Source organism: Cryptotermes secundus, unplaced genomic scaffold, assembly GCF_002891405.2.
Source record: "Cryptotermes secundus unplaced genomic scaffold, Csec_1.0 scaffold3069, whole genome shotgun sequence".
NCBI lineage: Eukaryota > Metazoa > Arthropoda > Insecta > Blattodea > Kalotermitidae > Cryptotermes > Cryptotermes secundus.
This window is the reverse complement of record NW_019741337.1, coordinates 47,630-59,937: the sequence shown is the minus strand read 5'-3', so window position 1 is coordinate 59,937 and position 12,308 is coordinate 47,630. Positions and strand designations below refer to the sequence as shown.

General features: G+C 39.2%; 2 protein-coding genes across 5 annotated transcripts in view; one reads left to right on the top strand and one right to left on the bottom strand.

The window, feature by feature from the left end:
* Window positions 1–4,344: 4,344 nt before the first annotated feature.
* Window positions 4,345–6,655, top strand: LOC111872746 (oligoribonuclease, mitochondrial). Of its 4 annotated transcripts, none has more exons than XM_023866915.2 (6): window positions 4,345–4,400; window positions 4,752–4,843; window positions 5,096–5,257; window positions 5,526–5,619; window positions 5,709–5,835; window positions 6,450–6,655. In XM_023866915.2, exons 2-6 carry the CDS (start codon window positions 4,778–4,780, stop codon window positions 6,571–6,573), a joined length of 573 nt encoding a protein of 190 aa, XP_023722683.1. In that variant the 5' UTR covers window positions 4,345–4,400; window positions 4,752–4,777; the 3' UTR covers window positions 6,574–6,655. The 4 variants fall into 4 exon arrangements, with proteins under 4 accessions (XP_023722683.1, XP_023722681.1, XP_033610712.1 ...); XM_023866913.2 differs by lacking the exon at window positions 4,345–4,400 and adding an exon at window positions 4,444–4,661; XM_033754821.1 differs by lacking the exons at window positions 4,345–4,400; window positions 4,752–4,843 and adding an exon at window positions 4,844–4,932.
* Window positions 6,656–7,762: 1,107 nt separating this feature from the next.
* Window positions 7,763–12,308, bottom strand: part of LOC111872742 (succinate dehydrogenase cytochrome b560 subunit, mitochondrial) — a 5,807-nt gene continuing 1,261 nt past the window's right edge. Inside the window, exons 3-5 of the mRNA XM_023866906.1 lie at window positions 10,142–10,341; window positions 9,371–9,513; window positions 7,763–8,194 (exon numbers count right to left, since the gene is read on the bottom strand). Coding sequence (XP_023722674.1) covers window positions 8,090–8,194; window positions 9,371–9,513; window positions 10,142–10,341 — 448 coding nt within the window. The 3' untranslated portion in view covers window positions 7,763–8,089. The remainder of the gene's footprint in view (window positions 8,195–9,370; window positions 9,514–10,141; window positions 10,342–12,308) is intronic.

Below are 12,308 nucleotides of genomic sequence, written 5' to 3'. Positions count from 1 at the left end.
AGTCGCCCTTTTCTGTCGGGCTGAAACCAGCCTGTGGTTCTGTGGCCGTTCTGTGGTCACGAGGTTGAAGGAGCATCAGTGGCACACCCGTCTCGAACATCCAGACAAGTCAGTTATTCCAGAACATAACATCGATTTGGGACACCGCATTCAGCTTCAGAATACCTCGCTACCAAGACCTGTTATATGGATCACATCATTAGAGAGGCCATTGAGATTGACCTCCATCCCGACAGTACTAACAGAGAGGTGGTGTTTTGTCTCAGCTAGTCATGGAAGCCTTTCATCTGTTCCCTCAAGTAACCTCCGAAATACTGCAGACATTATAGGCCACTCAGGTCCATCGCAGCCCCCGAGCTACAGGGTTAATGCCCTCCATTTAACCTTCCCTTCTCTCCCCCTAACACATACTCTACCAGCTCTGGCCCACTACCTGCTGGTTATTCCACCAGACCCCCTCTCTCTTATTTCCCTATGTAGCCACACTACACCATGTTAGGTGGGTCCCTGTCACCACGGCATGGCGCGTCCTCAGGTTGCGGATGGAGGGGAGACCCTCCAGTTTTGGAGAGAAGCTGCGAATATATTGAATAAGCAGTCGCGGACAGCCGGCAAAGGGTGGCCCTCCAGCTTGGGGGTTGGGCGTGGGGCTAACAACTCACCATAAAAAATCAATATGTTAGGAAAATGAACACAAAGCCTCGGACCTGGACTGATTCCTTGGATAAACGACCTAAGCTAATGAAAACATAAGAGAATCGTATCAGCAGTTAAGAGGGTAGAGTTCGTTAGTGATAGGATATCATATATAATACTAAAATGTCGCTGGTGTGATATCATTGTTATAAATGTTCACGCCCCAACAGAAGATAAAATTGTTGACATAAAGGATAGATTCTATGAAGAACTAGAACATGTATTTGATAAATTCCCAAAGCACCCTATGAAAATTTTGTTAGGAGATTTCAATGCCAAAGTAGGGAGGGAAGACATTTTCAAACCAACGATTGGGAATGAGAGTTTGCATGAAATTAGTAATGATAATGGAGTTAGAGTAGTAAACTTTGCCACATCAAAAAATCTTACTGTCAAAAGTACAATGTTCCCACATCGTAACATCCATAAATTTACTTGGACATCTCTTGATGGGAAGATACATAATCAAATAGACCATATTTTGATAGATAGGAGACGGCACACAAGTATACTTGATGTCCGATCATTCAGGGCAGCAGATTGTGATACTGACCACTACCTGGTGGTGGCAAAGGTTAGGGAAAGGCTGGCAGTGAGCAAGCAAACAACACACAGAGTTTGCATGGAGAGGTTCAATCTCAAGAAATTAAATGAGGTAGAGGGTAAAGAGCATTATCGTGTTGAAATCTCAAATAGGTTTGCGACTTTGGAAAACTTGGAAACTGAGGTGGATGTTAATAAAACTTGGGAAACTATTAGAGAGAATATAAAAATGTCTGCCAAAGAGAGTCTAGGTTATTATGAACCGAAGAAGCATAAGGCATGGTTTGATGAAGGATGCTCAAAATTATTAGATCAAAGAAAGCAGGCCAAATTGCAATGGTTACAGGATCCAAGCGAGTTAAATGGGGATAATCTGAACAATATAAGACGTGAAACCAGCAGGCATTTCAGGAACAAAAAGAGGGAATATCTGAAAGACAAAATTGATGAGCTTGCAATGAACAGTAAGAACAAGAACATTAGAGACCTGTATAGAGGAATAAATGACTTTAAGAGGGGTTACCAGCCTAGCAGTAACTTAGTGAAGGATGAGAATGGTGACCTGCTTGCAGATTCCCACAACATTTTGAATAGGTGGAGGAACTAGTTCTCTGTTATTGAATGTACATAGGGTCAGTGATGTTAGGCAGACAGAAATCGATACAGCTGAGCCGTTAATACCTGATCCTAGCCCTTTTGTGGTTGAAAGTGCTATTGCAAAATTGAAACTGTATAAATCGCCAGGTAGTGATCAAATTCCAGCAGAACTTATTCAAGCAGGAGGTGAAATATTACGTTCTAAGATCCACAATCTAATTACTTCTATTTGGCATAAGGAAAAATTGCCTGATCAGTGGAAGGAGTCTATTATTGTACCAGTTCACAAGAAGGGTGATAAAACTGACTGTAGTAATTATCGGGGGATATCACTGCTATCAACTTCATATAAAATTTTGTCCAATATTCTTCTCTCAAGGTTAAGTCCATATATGGATGAAATTATTGGGGATCATCAGTGTGGGTTTCGATGTAACAGATCAACTACAGATCAGAGCTTTTGCATTTGTCAGATATTGGAGAAAAAATGGGAGTACGATGAGACAGTACATCAGCTATTCATGGACTTCAAGAAAGCCTACGATTCAGTTAGGAGGGAAGTTATATTTTAGCGTCCTGTTACACTGATTCATGTCCATGGTTTATGCTGTGTACAGCAGATCCAGCAGTACAACGCATGCAGTAACAGGAGAAAAACACAACACAGAACACGATACACAAATATATGTAGGAGGAATGCTCACATAAAAGAGGATTTGCGTAATTCGCGTGTTTGAGTGCGACGTAGGAAGAATCCTGAAAAGTTTTATTATTAGAATTCATCGTCCTATATGACGAACACAGATTTTAGTCATTTTAGAATGGAGACATTGTGGCATGTAAATACAATAGTTAACGTGCATAAAGACACCTGAAGATGGCACATTAGTGCCGAAACATGTAGTGTGGAAGTGAAGAATAAGGTGAAAAGTGTATACACTGTAAGACGGTCAGCATAAACCATGGACATAGGAGGGAAGTATTGTACAAGAGTTTGGGATACCCATGAAACTAGTTAGGTTGATTAAAATGTGTTTAAACGAAACGTATAGTAAAGTTTGTGTAGGTAAACACTTGTCTGATAAATTTCCTATCCAGAATGGTTTAAAACAAGGAGATGCTTTATCGCCACTCCTTTTCAACGTTGCCTTAGAATATGCAATTAGGAAGGTCCAGGGAAGCCAGGTGGGACTGAAACTAAACAGGACACACCAGCTGTTGGTCTACGCCGATGGTGTGACTCTACTGGGTGATAATGTAGATACCATAAAGAAAAACACACAAACTTTAAATGACGCAAGTAAAGAGGTTCGTCTAGAAGTAAACACAGAGAAAACTAAGTATATGTTACTGTCTCGTCACCAAAATGCAGGGCGAAATCATGACATAAAGGTAGGAAACAGATGTTTTGAAAATGTGGCACAGTTCAGATATTTGGGAACAACGATAACAGATCAAAACCTGATTCAAGAGGAAATTAAGAGGCGATTGAACTCGGGTAATGCTTGCTACCATTCAGTCCAGAACCTTTTGTCTTCTCGTCTGTTGTCCAAAAACATAAAAATGAGAATATACAAAACTATAATTTTGCCTGTGGTTCTGTATGGGTGTTAAACTTGGTCTCTGACATTAAGGGAGGAACATAAACTGAGGGTGTTTGAGAACAGGGTGTTAAGGAGAATATTTGGACCAAAGAGAGATGAAATCACAGGAGGTTGGAGAAACTGCATAATGAGGATCTTCATAACTTGTACTCTTCTCCAAGTATAATTAGAGTGATCAAGTCAAGGAGGATGAGGTGGGCAGGTCATGTAGCGTGAATGGGGGAGACGAGGAATGCATATAGGATATTGGTGGGAAAGCCAGAAGGAAGGAGACCACAGGGAAGACCAAGGCGTAGGTGGGTGGACAATATTAGAATGGATCTTAGAGAGATAGGATGGTATGGATTGGATAGATCTGGCTCAGGACAGGGACCAGTGGAGGGCTCTTGTGAACACGGTGATGAACCTTCGGGTTCCATAAAATGCTGGGAAATTCTACAGTAGCTGCAGAATTGGCGGCTCCTCAAGAAGGGCTCAGCTCCATGAGTAAGTAAGTAAGCCACACTACTCCTCTCCTCTTATACAGCTGTGTTTACTCGACTGGATTCAGTCTGTTGCACCTGCTCTGCTGGTTCGAATGCGGATTTCTTGTCTTCTACCCTGAAGATGGTGGCGATACGTTCCTCCGAAACGTCGGTTAACACAATTTCTACACGGCGCCTCATCCCAGAAGACTGCTTTCTTCGGAATCTAGGAAGTTACGACGTAATGGGCACGTCAATCTTGCAACGCAAACTGGTTCCCATAATGTAGTATATATTGTAAGTTATATGGTGACAAGTTAATCTGCAAAAATGCTTTTGTAAAATCTTATTTTGTTATATCGCAGGTGTATATATATTTGAAATACTATTTATGTAGAACATCTCTGAGGCCTACTACTGAGCCCAGTTTCAAGGTATGTCATACGTTGAGTAGGCAACATTACGGAGGGAAAGTTCTGTTTCTTCAGCGAGATCGGTACTTACTAAAACTACTAAAGTATGGTGTTTATGATTTGCGTAACGTTGCAAATAGAATCTAGTGACTTTTCTTTCATGGTGGTAGGGCGATTCATATCGCGGTATTACAAAGACCTGACCTGACGGATATTTAAGGCGGTTTTGGGCGCTACAATGTTGAAGCAGATAGCTCGAGTTTATTCATACATTTCTTTTTTTAAATCATGTAAAATTCAGTTAGACGCGCATTTATCCAGTATGTGTTTGTCAGAAGGAAAAGGTGTAACATCGTTATAAAGTGCCAATATTTGGTGTTTTATGAACGTTTTCAGTAAATCATATGCCGTTGAATTTTGTTTTAATGTTGCAGCACATGCCAAATTTGTTACGTCTCGAATGAATTCTGATAACCGGATGTGGGCTCCAAACGCCAAAGACCACCTTGTATGGGTCGACATGGAGGTGATTACAAATTGAAGTCTCTTTTTGTTTGTGAAATGTTCAGAATATGGAAATGCCTATTTAAACAACTGATAAAACATCTGTTCTAAGTCAGTGCGAGTGAGGCTTGATTAATAGGTCAAAGTAATATATTCGATTAACATAGAGTAACTGTTATTGAGTTTTAACTTTATAAAATAAGTTATTAATGAAGCCTAATGATGGCTGTATCGACAGACATCTTCCATGTACTCTATAACAGTTTTGTTTCAGATGACTTCTTTGGATGTGACAGAAGGCCGCATTTTGGAAGTCGCATGCCTTATAACTGATTCTAACCTCAACATTATAGCTGAAGGCCAAGATTTAGTCATCCATCAGCCAGATGATGTATTACAGTCTATGAATGAATGGTGTATCGAACATCATGGAATGGTAAAGTAGCATTTTCTTAAATTCTGCCTTTAGTAAAGAATGGAATTTATAATTGATGTTATGGTGAGAATTGAGGTTTGCACAGAAGTGACTAAAAATATTACACTCTTTTGGTATTTGACACCACATATTTTGGTAGATACATACCAACTCTTGACCCTGAAGACTGTAGTAAACATGTTCCTCCTAAACAATGGGACGTATCTACCAAACTACATGGCCTCACATCCCAGAAGACTAATCTTTAATAGAGATTGTTTTATTTCAGTCAGGCCTTACAGATGCATCCAGAAACAGCAAGCTTACTATTGAAGAAGCTGACCAACAGATTCTGAACTTCCTAAAAATTTATATTCCACCAGGTAAGATGTCTGTTAACCTGAGTGAATACATTTTCAGTGACATTTTTTAATGCAGAAATGTTACAGAATGCATTTTTAATTGACTGTAGGAAAATGTCCAGTTGCTGGAAATTCTGTTTACATGGACCGATTATTCATGAATCGATACCTGCCAGAAGTTGACAAGTACTTACACTACCGCATTGTCGATGTGACAACAATTAAAGAATTATGCAGGTATGTCCGTCTGAAAGAGAGGAATTTTCTCTCTTTACTATAAAATCACAATGCTGGGCACAGTCATTGTAACAGTTTGCCAATAGGACACAACGTGAATGCCCTAGCTGCAAGAATTGCTAATTCTGCTAGTTGATGGATCTCCCAACTGCAGTCAGCCATCATGTTCCAGAAACCTGCATGTTGTATTTTTTAAATATTCAGTGTTATGATCAAATTGAATACATGGTGTCCGTAGTATTCACATAAAATTAATGAATGTGTGTAATGTGTGTCACCTAGCTAAGTTGAAATGGTTAATGACTGAGACTTGCTTTTTGTAAGAGGCCCAACTGATGCGAATGACTTCTCCCTTACATCTGATGATGGAGATAGATCCACTCTCCTAAACATTGTGTTTAAAAGCACAAGACTATGGACATTTGTCTAAAATAACAGTAACGTTTGTTAGTATAATGCTTTCATAGTGAGTGCAGTGGACTCTTTACTGAAGGTCATTGGCTGTAATGAACACACAGATAACTGCATGAAAGAATAAAACCACAATACAATAGAATCATAAACAGTGTAAAATTATCATTGGAAAACTGGCATTAATTTCTGGTCATTTTCAGACGATGGTCCCCAACAGTGTTTGCAAAGACTCCACCTAAGATTTTGAGCCATCGATCCCTGAGTGACATAAAAGAGAGTATTAAAGAACTGCAGTACTATCAGTCTTCTTTCTTCAAGATTTAATAGCCAGAACTACTGATATTGTCACGTGTATTAGCGACTATAGACAGGGTTTGGATTGGTGAATAGATTTATTAACACGTAAGATTTGAGGTTTTCACAGCGGTGACTATGAATAATCCTCTTCTGGGATGTGGTGCCATGTAGATGTTGTGTGAACTGATATTTTAGAGGAACGTATCGCCTCCATCTTCAGGGTAGAAAAATCTGAAAGCGAAGAACCAGGATGTGCAGGTGGCTGCAGTCTGCAGTCTGAGATACGTTCCTCTGACATGTCGGATCACACAAGATCTACACGGCACCACATCCCAGAAGGCAGCATTCTGATTTATTAACACCTTATACAATCAAACCATACTTACAAGCAATACAGCACCGTCACTGATTTACACAATTTATAGTTCACCATGACACATGCACTAGGGTCGTCAGTCTTCACTAGTCTATGGCCCTGGGGTCGACTCAGCCTTGTAACAGAATGAATACCAGGAATATTCTTGGAATGTTCTTGGGGGTATAAGGCGGCTGGTGTGTATGGCTGACAACCTTACCACCATCTATCATCCGATTGTCTAGAAAATGTGGAAACCTCAATATCTCACAACCTTATGGGCTTCCACGGCCTGTAAGGGGGATACTTTTACTTTACTTTAATTTTATCTCCTGACAACTGAACTGAACTCTCAGTTCCCGTATTGTCTTATATAGTCGTGGCACAGACCATGCAGCACAGAAAATACATGTCACAAGTCAGAATGCATGTCTATTGGCCCACTGGCCAGCACTGGGCATGGCACAGACCACATAGAAAATACCTCTTCTGTTGTCCCTTACAACCACCTGGTACAGACCACAGCAGAAAACATACTCTCCATTGTTGTGTGACATCACCACCTACACGAGAACATGCTTAGCACACACTGGATAGCAGTAGTCCCTGTGTGGACCACCGAAAACACTGCTCCTCTATTGTTGAGAATGCGAGTTATTGGCCCATTACTTAGCAGTGGGTCGATGTGTCACAATATGAATAAATTCGCAGGATATTCTTATAATGGGATAAAGTTAGCATAGACAGAAGCTGTAAGAAGTGTAAAAGTTGTGTGCAGTCTTTGTAAGGATGATGTCACTAACTGGAAGTTTATAATGCAGAGTCCGGAGTAGAAATCTCAAAATAAATCGGGAAAACAAATTTAAAATTTAGGCTTTTATTATCTGTAATGTTTGAGGGGTAGAAAAGTGACAGTAAACAACCCCAACAGTGAACTGTGTTGGGCCATAGGAATTGTCTGAAAGGTTTTTTATTCAGGTGCAACATAATTTTAACGTCAAAACTTTTCAAACTATTCCACAATATTTATTTAGTACATATACAGTTGCATACAATGTATCCTATCAACTAATTATAACATCTAAGATTAATTTACAGGAAAATATCTTTCAAGATCACTTGACAATATAAATTTTAAAGCAAGTTTGATAACCTGTTAGTAGAAAGAATTTAAACTACTCAAGTATCTTACAATGAAGCAAGATATGCTGTGAAAATAACAGAGACTGCAAGTACAGAATATCCTGTCAAGTATACTTCCTTGATTGTAAGAAATTTACCCATGTCCCAAGCCTGTAAGAAAGAACATCCCAATTAGTTTTACAAGGCATACAAAAAGAAACACAACAGCATCAACACAGTAGAGTATAAGCCCCTTGTTGAATAATTCACTCCTCTACTTTCCTTCTAAGGACAATAAATGTACATTAGTCCACCAATTGCTGGTCATTGTAGCCGAGAGGTCCAAGGCATGTACTGTCTTCGCTCGCTTGGAAACCGGGATAATGGGTTCGAATCCCACTTAGGGCATGGATGTTTAGTATGTGTGTGTGTGCATTTCTCTATGTTTGTGTACAGGTAGAGGCCTTGTGATGAGCTGATCACCCACCCAAGGAGTCCTACCGAATGTGTAAGATCTAGAAAAACCGAAGTGAACAGAGAAGTTCGTGGAGGTAGGCCTAGGTCCACTGGGGCTGTAGTGCCAAAGAAAGAAAGAAAAAAAAAAGCACCAATTACATAAAGATTTATGTATGCCTCGTTAAGTTGTCTTCAGAAACAAGTAATTTCCTCTAGGGAAGGGAATATGTGGGAGGGTATTACTACAATTGAGTTTAGGGAAGTGGGTGGTGAAATTGAGAACTCGATTAATCTTAGGAGGTTTAAGTTTTTTTTTTTGTAGTGATTATGCAAATTATTGTCTTCTGGGATGTGATGTTATGTAGTCTGGTAATCTTTACCAATGCTTCTGAGGAACATCATGAAAGGTCTACCAGACTGTGAAGTGTTGCATCCAGAAAGATTTTGATTAATCAACTCAGAATCCACTGGCAGGCATCTGTGATGGTGATGAGTGTATGGATTTCATAATTTGCATTTTATACTGATCCAGGGACATAAAAGTAACCATTCTCTTCATTCTGAAAGCATTTCTTATTTACCAGAACCCCATTACCCCACAGTTCCGATTGGGCTTTCTCAACATCTGTGGCAATACTGTGTATCACCCCAATAGGCAGTTCCCTACTTGATGTAACCCTCCTCTGACAGCACAGATACTGGAGTCAGGCTCAGACAGGCAGTTAACCATACTATGATTCTAAATGTACATCATCTTGTTCAAGCTGAGAGGCATGTAGATGGGCTGCACTAGTGCCAATCTTATAGACATCAAATCTGTATAGTTATTGTGTTACATAATGATACCACAAAGCTCAGAAGACATCTGGCATCATGAAGAATGATACTCACCAAGTGTCTGATTCCATTTGCATAATGATAGCAGAAAGGAAATGCAAGGGTTGCCTTTACTATCAGAAGTAATGCAGGACTCAGATGCATATTTTCAAGTGCAGCCAAATTTTCTGAGAAATGGCCACTTGTGAAAAGACCACCTAATATGAAATAAAACTGGCATTAGAAGTATAAGGGTGCAGTACAAAATAATATGCAGTCATGAATGTGATCTCCCTTATTCTTAGTAAGCTGACACTGCTAACTGTGCAACATCCAAGGTATGGTGGGTGCTTCCAGCTAGGGTTGGCACAAGCAATGAGAAACCTCCAAATTAAAAGCAGCTCAGCTTCCTTGAAATGTCACAATAACATAACATTCCAAGGCAATGTGGTGACCCCCCCCCCCAGCATAAGGATTCTTCAAATGGCAGCCCGATAACAGTAATAAAAGATGGTGTCATCTGGTCACCACACTCTGTGTTGCTGCCCATCTAAGATCACAACAGTTACATGTTTATGTGGCTGCCAATTAATGGTCCCAATGTAAACAATACAAATTAAATTACATTTAAAAAAGCCAGAAAGGGGGATGTAAAATCTGCCACCCTAGGTGGTCATGATGGTCCTACTTGCAACACATGAAATTGGGATTTCAGACACTCATAATTACAAATTCATTTATAATGTCTTGTGCATATAAAAAACAAAGAATGCTGTTAATATATTTCTATATCCAGTAATATCCAAGTAGAAGTAACTCTGTCAGTAATGCTACGTATAATCTTACCTATTCCCCATACAGTTGCAATGCCCCCTAATGCCATGCCAGTTGCCCTGTGTGTCAAGGACAGTAAAGAAGTTAACTGTAGTTTGTATATGGTTAGATGAGGTGACTGAGGACGACCCAGTCTTGCATTCTTAGCAGCAAAGTCTTCATTCTCTCTTTCAGCGGCAACATTTGACACGCTAACAGCTGGAACTTTTAACCTGTGAGGAAAAGATCAGGGTATCCTAGTTCACTTACAGAAGAGGTGATATTTGTTCATAGAAGATGAAAATCTGAAGGAAAGACGACAGGACAACATTAAAATCAGTTGTGGATTATGAACATGGTAGGTGGACTGACTGACTCAAACACATCTTCAGTGGGAGACTTATTAGCAGTGTTGAATCTTTGGGTTTTATAACCAGAGACTTGTTACTGGTGGTAGTAAGCTGCATCTGAAATGAGGAACATGGCTTCAAAACTTTAACATTAACAGCCACAAGACTCAGTACTATATAAGAAAACTAAACTTCCTTATATTAATTCCAGTAAATTTATGGATCAAATGTGAAAGTCCCAAAAGCAGAATGTACCTGCCAGTCAGATGCATCACAGAAGAATCAACTGATGAGAGGAACAAGTAAGAGTGCTAGGAAAAACCCTGCCACAGTGTGTTACAAATTTTACAGATACCCCCAGGAATTTTACATCAGCCACAGCAGTATCAAGCCAACCACATGTACTATGGTATGATTTTAAGTTAAAAAAAAAATAGTAAAGCTATCCCTGTAACAGCCTGTGAAGGCCCATAGGGTTGTGAGACGTTGAGGCTCCCACATTACCTAGACAGTCACCTCAAAGATGGTGCTAAGTTTGTCAGCCATACACGCCGGCCACACTTTACTCCCCAGGAAAATTATTTAATTAATTCCTGGTACTCATTTCTGTTACAGAATGAGTCAACCCCAGGGCCATAGTGCGACTGGAAGGATTAGGTGAATTGGAAAAAATCCAATGACCTCATCGGGACTTGAACTCGCGACCTTCCAGCTTGTACAATAGTGCCTCAACCAACTACGCTACCGTGTGCTCAGTACTCATGATAAATAAGTAACATTATTTTACATACTGGAGATTTCATTCCTCTAGTTTTCATTTCTGGTCACTTTAATGGTACGTTCTGTTTCAGTTGCATAGATTAATATAGCATGAAACTGTAGGGTGGTACATGAAGGTTAAATTCAGAAGGATATGTAAGGAATTTATTGTGATCTTTAAAGCATATTCTCAGCAGTTGCCCGAAAGAAATGCCGACTACTTGATCAATATTCAGCAGAAAGAAATTGCATAATTTATTAAGCTGTACTCCTAACAAAAGAACATGAATGAGAGTGATTTCCAAAACACCTGCAGTAATATTGAGCTTTCATGGTATGGTAAACAGAGCATATGATTTTTGGCCAAGTGTAATTTTATCCATCCAGTTTACATAAAATATAAACATATTAACTTAGTCCCACTTTCCAAGATGTGGTTTTCACTTCATCCACATATTGAATTTTTGTCATTTATCAAGAAAACGTGTAATTTAATCCCTTGTCATCTAATATGAGTGGCATAGTGTTAATTTAAATTAGTGTGCTGTTAAATTTTGGGTTCATACAGCTGTGATTATGATTGTCTCCTAAGGTTTGCCACCATATAGTTTGGCAGATATGTATCGCTTTACCAAAGTACACAGCATTGCAGGTCACAAGACAATACCATTTAATAACAGTGCTGGTCTACCTTAGGAAAAGTGACAAAACTGTAACTATTTTTGCCATTTTATGATGCCCAAGAACCAAGCTCAGCTAATCACAATGTAAGTGAAAGTATTTAATAACCAGTGATATTAAACACAAGTGAGTCTTTAGGTAAAACAGTTTCCAGAAATATCCCTGAGGAAAAGTTTTCTGCTGTCACTATTAAACTGTCTTCTTTTAAGTCAAACATAGAGCAATAAAATAAACTGAAAGAAAATTTACTGTCATTATTCTCATATGGTGCATTAACTTAACATCCTAGTATATTTTTTAATTGCTGAGAGATTAAAAGTTAGTAGTATTAAAATAAATATGACTTTCTGACTTGGAAAGTAGAGCTTTGCATAATTTGGCAACATATATATATATATATATATATATAT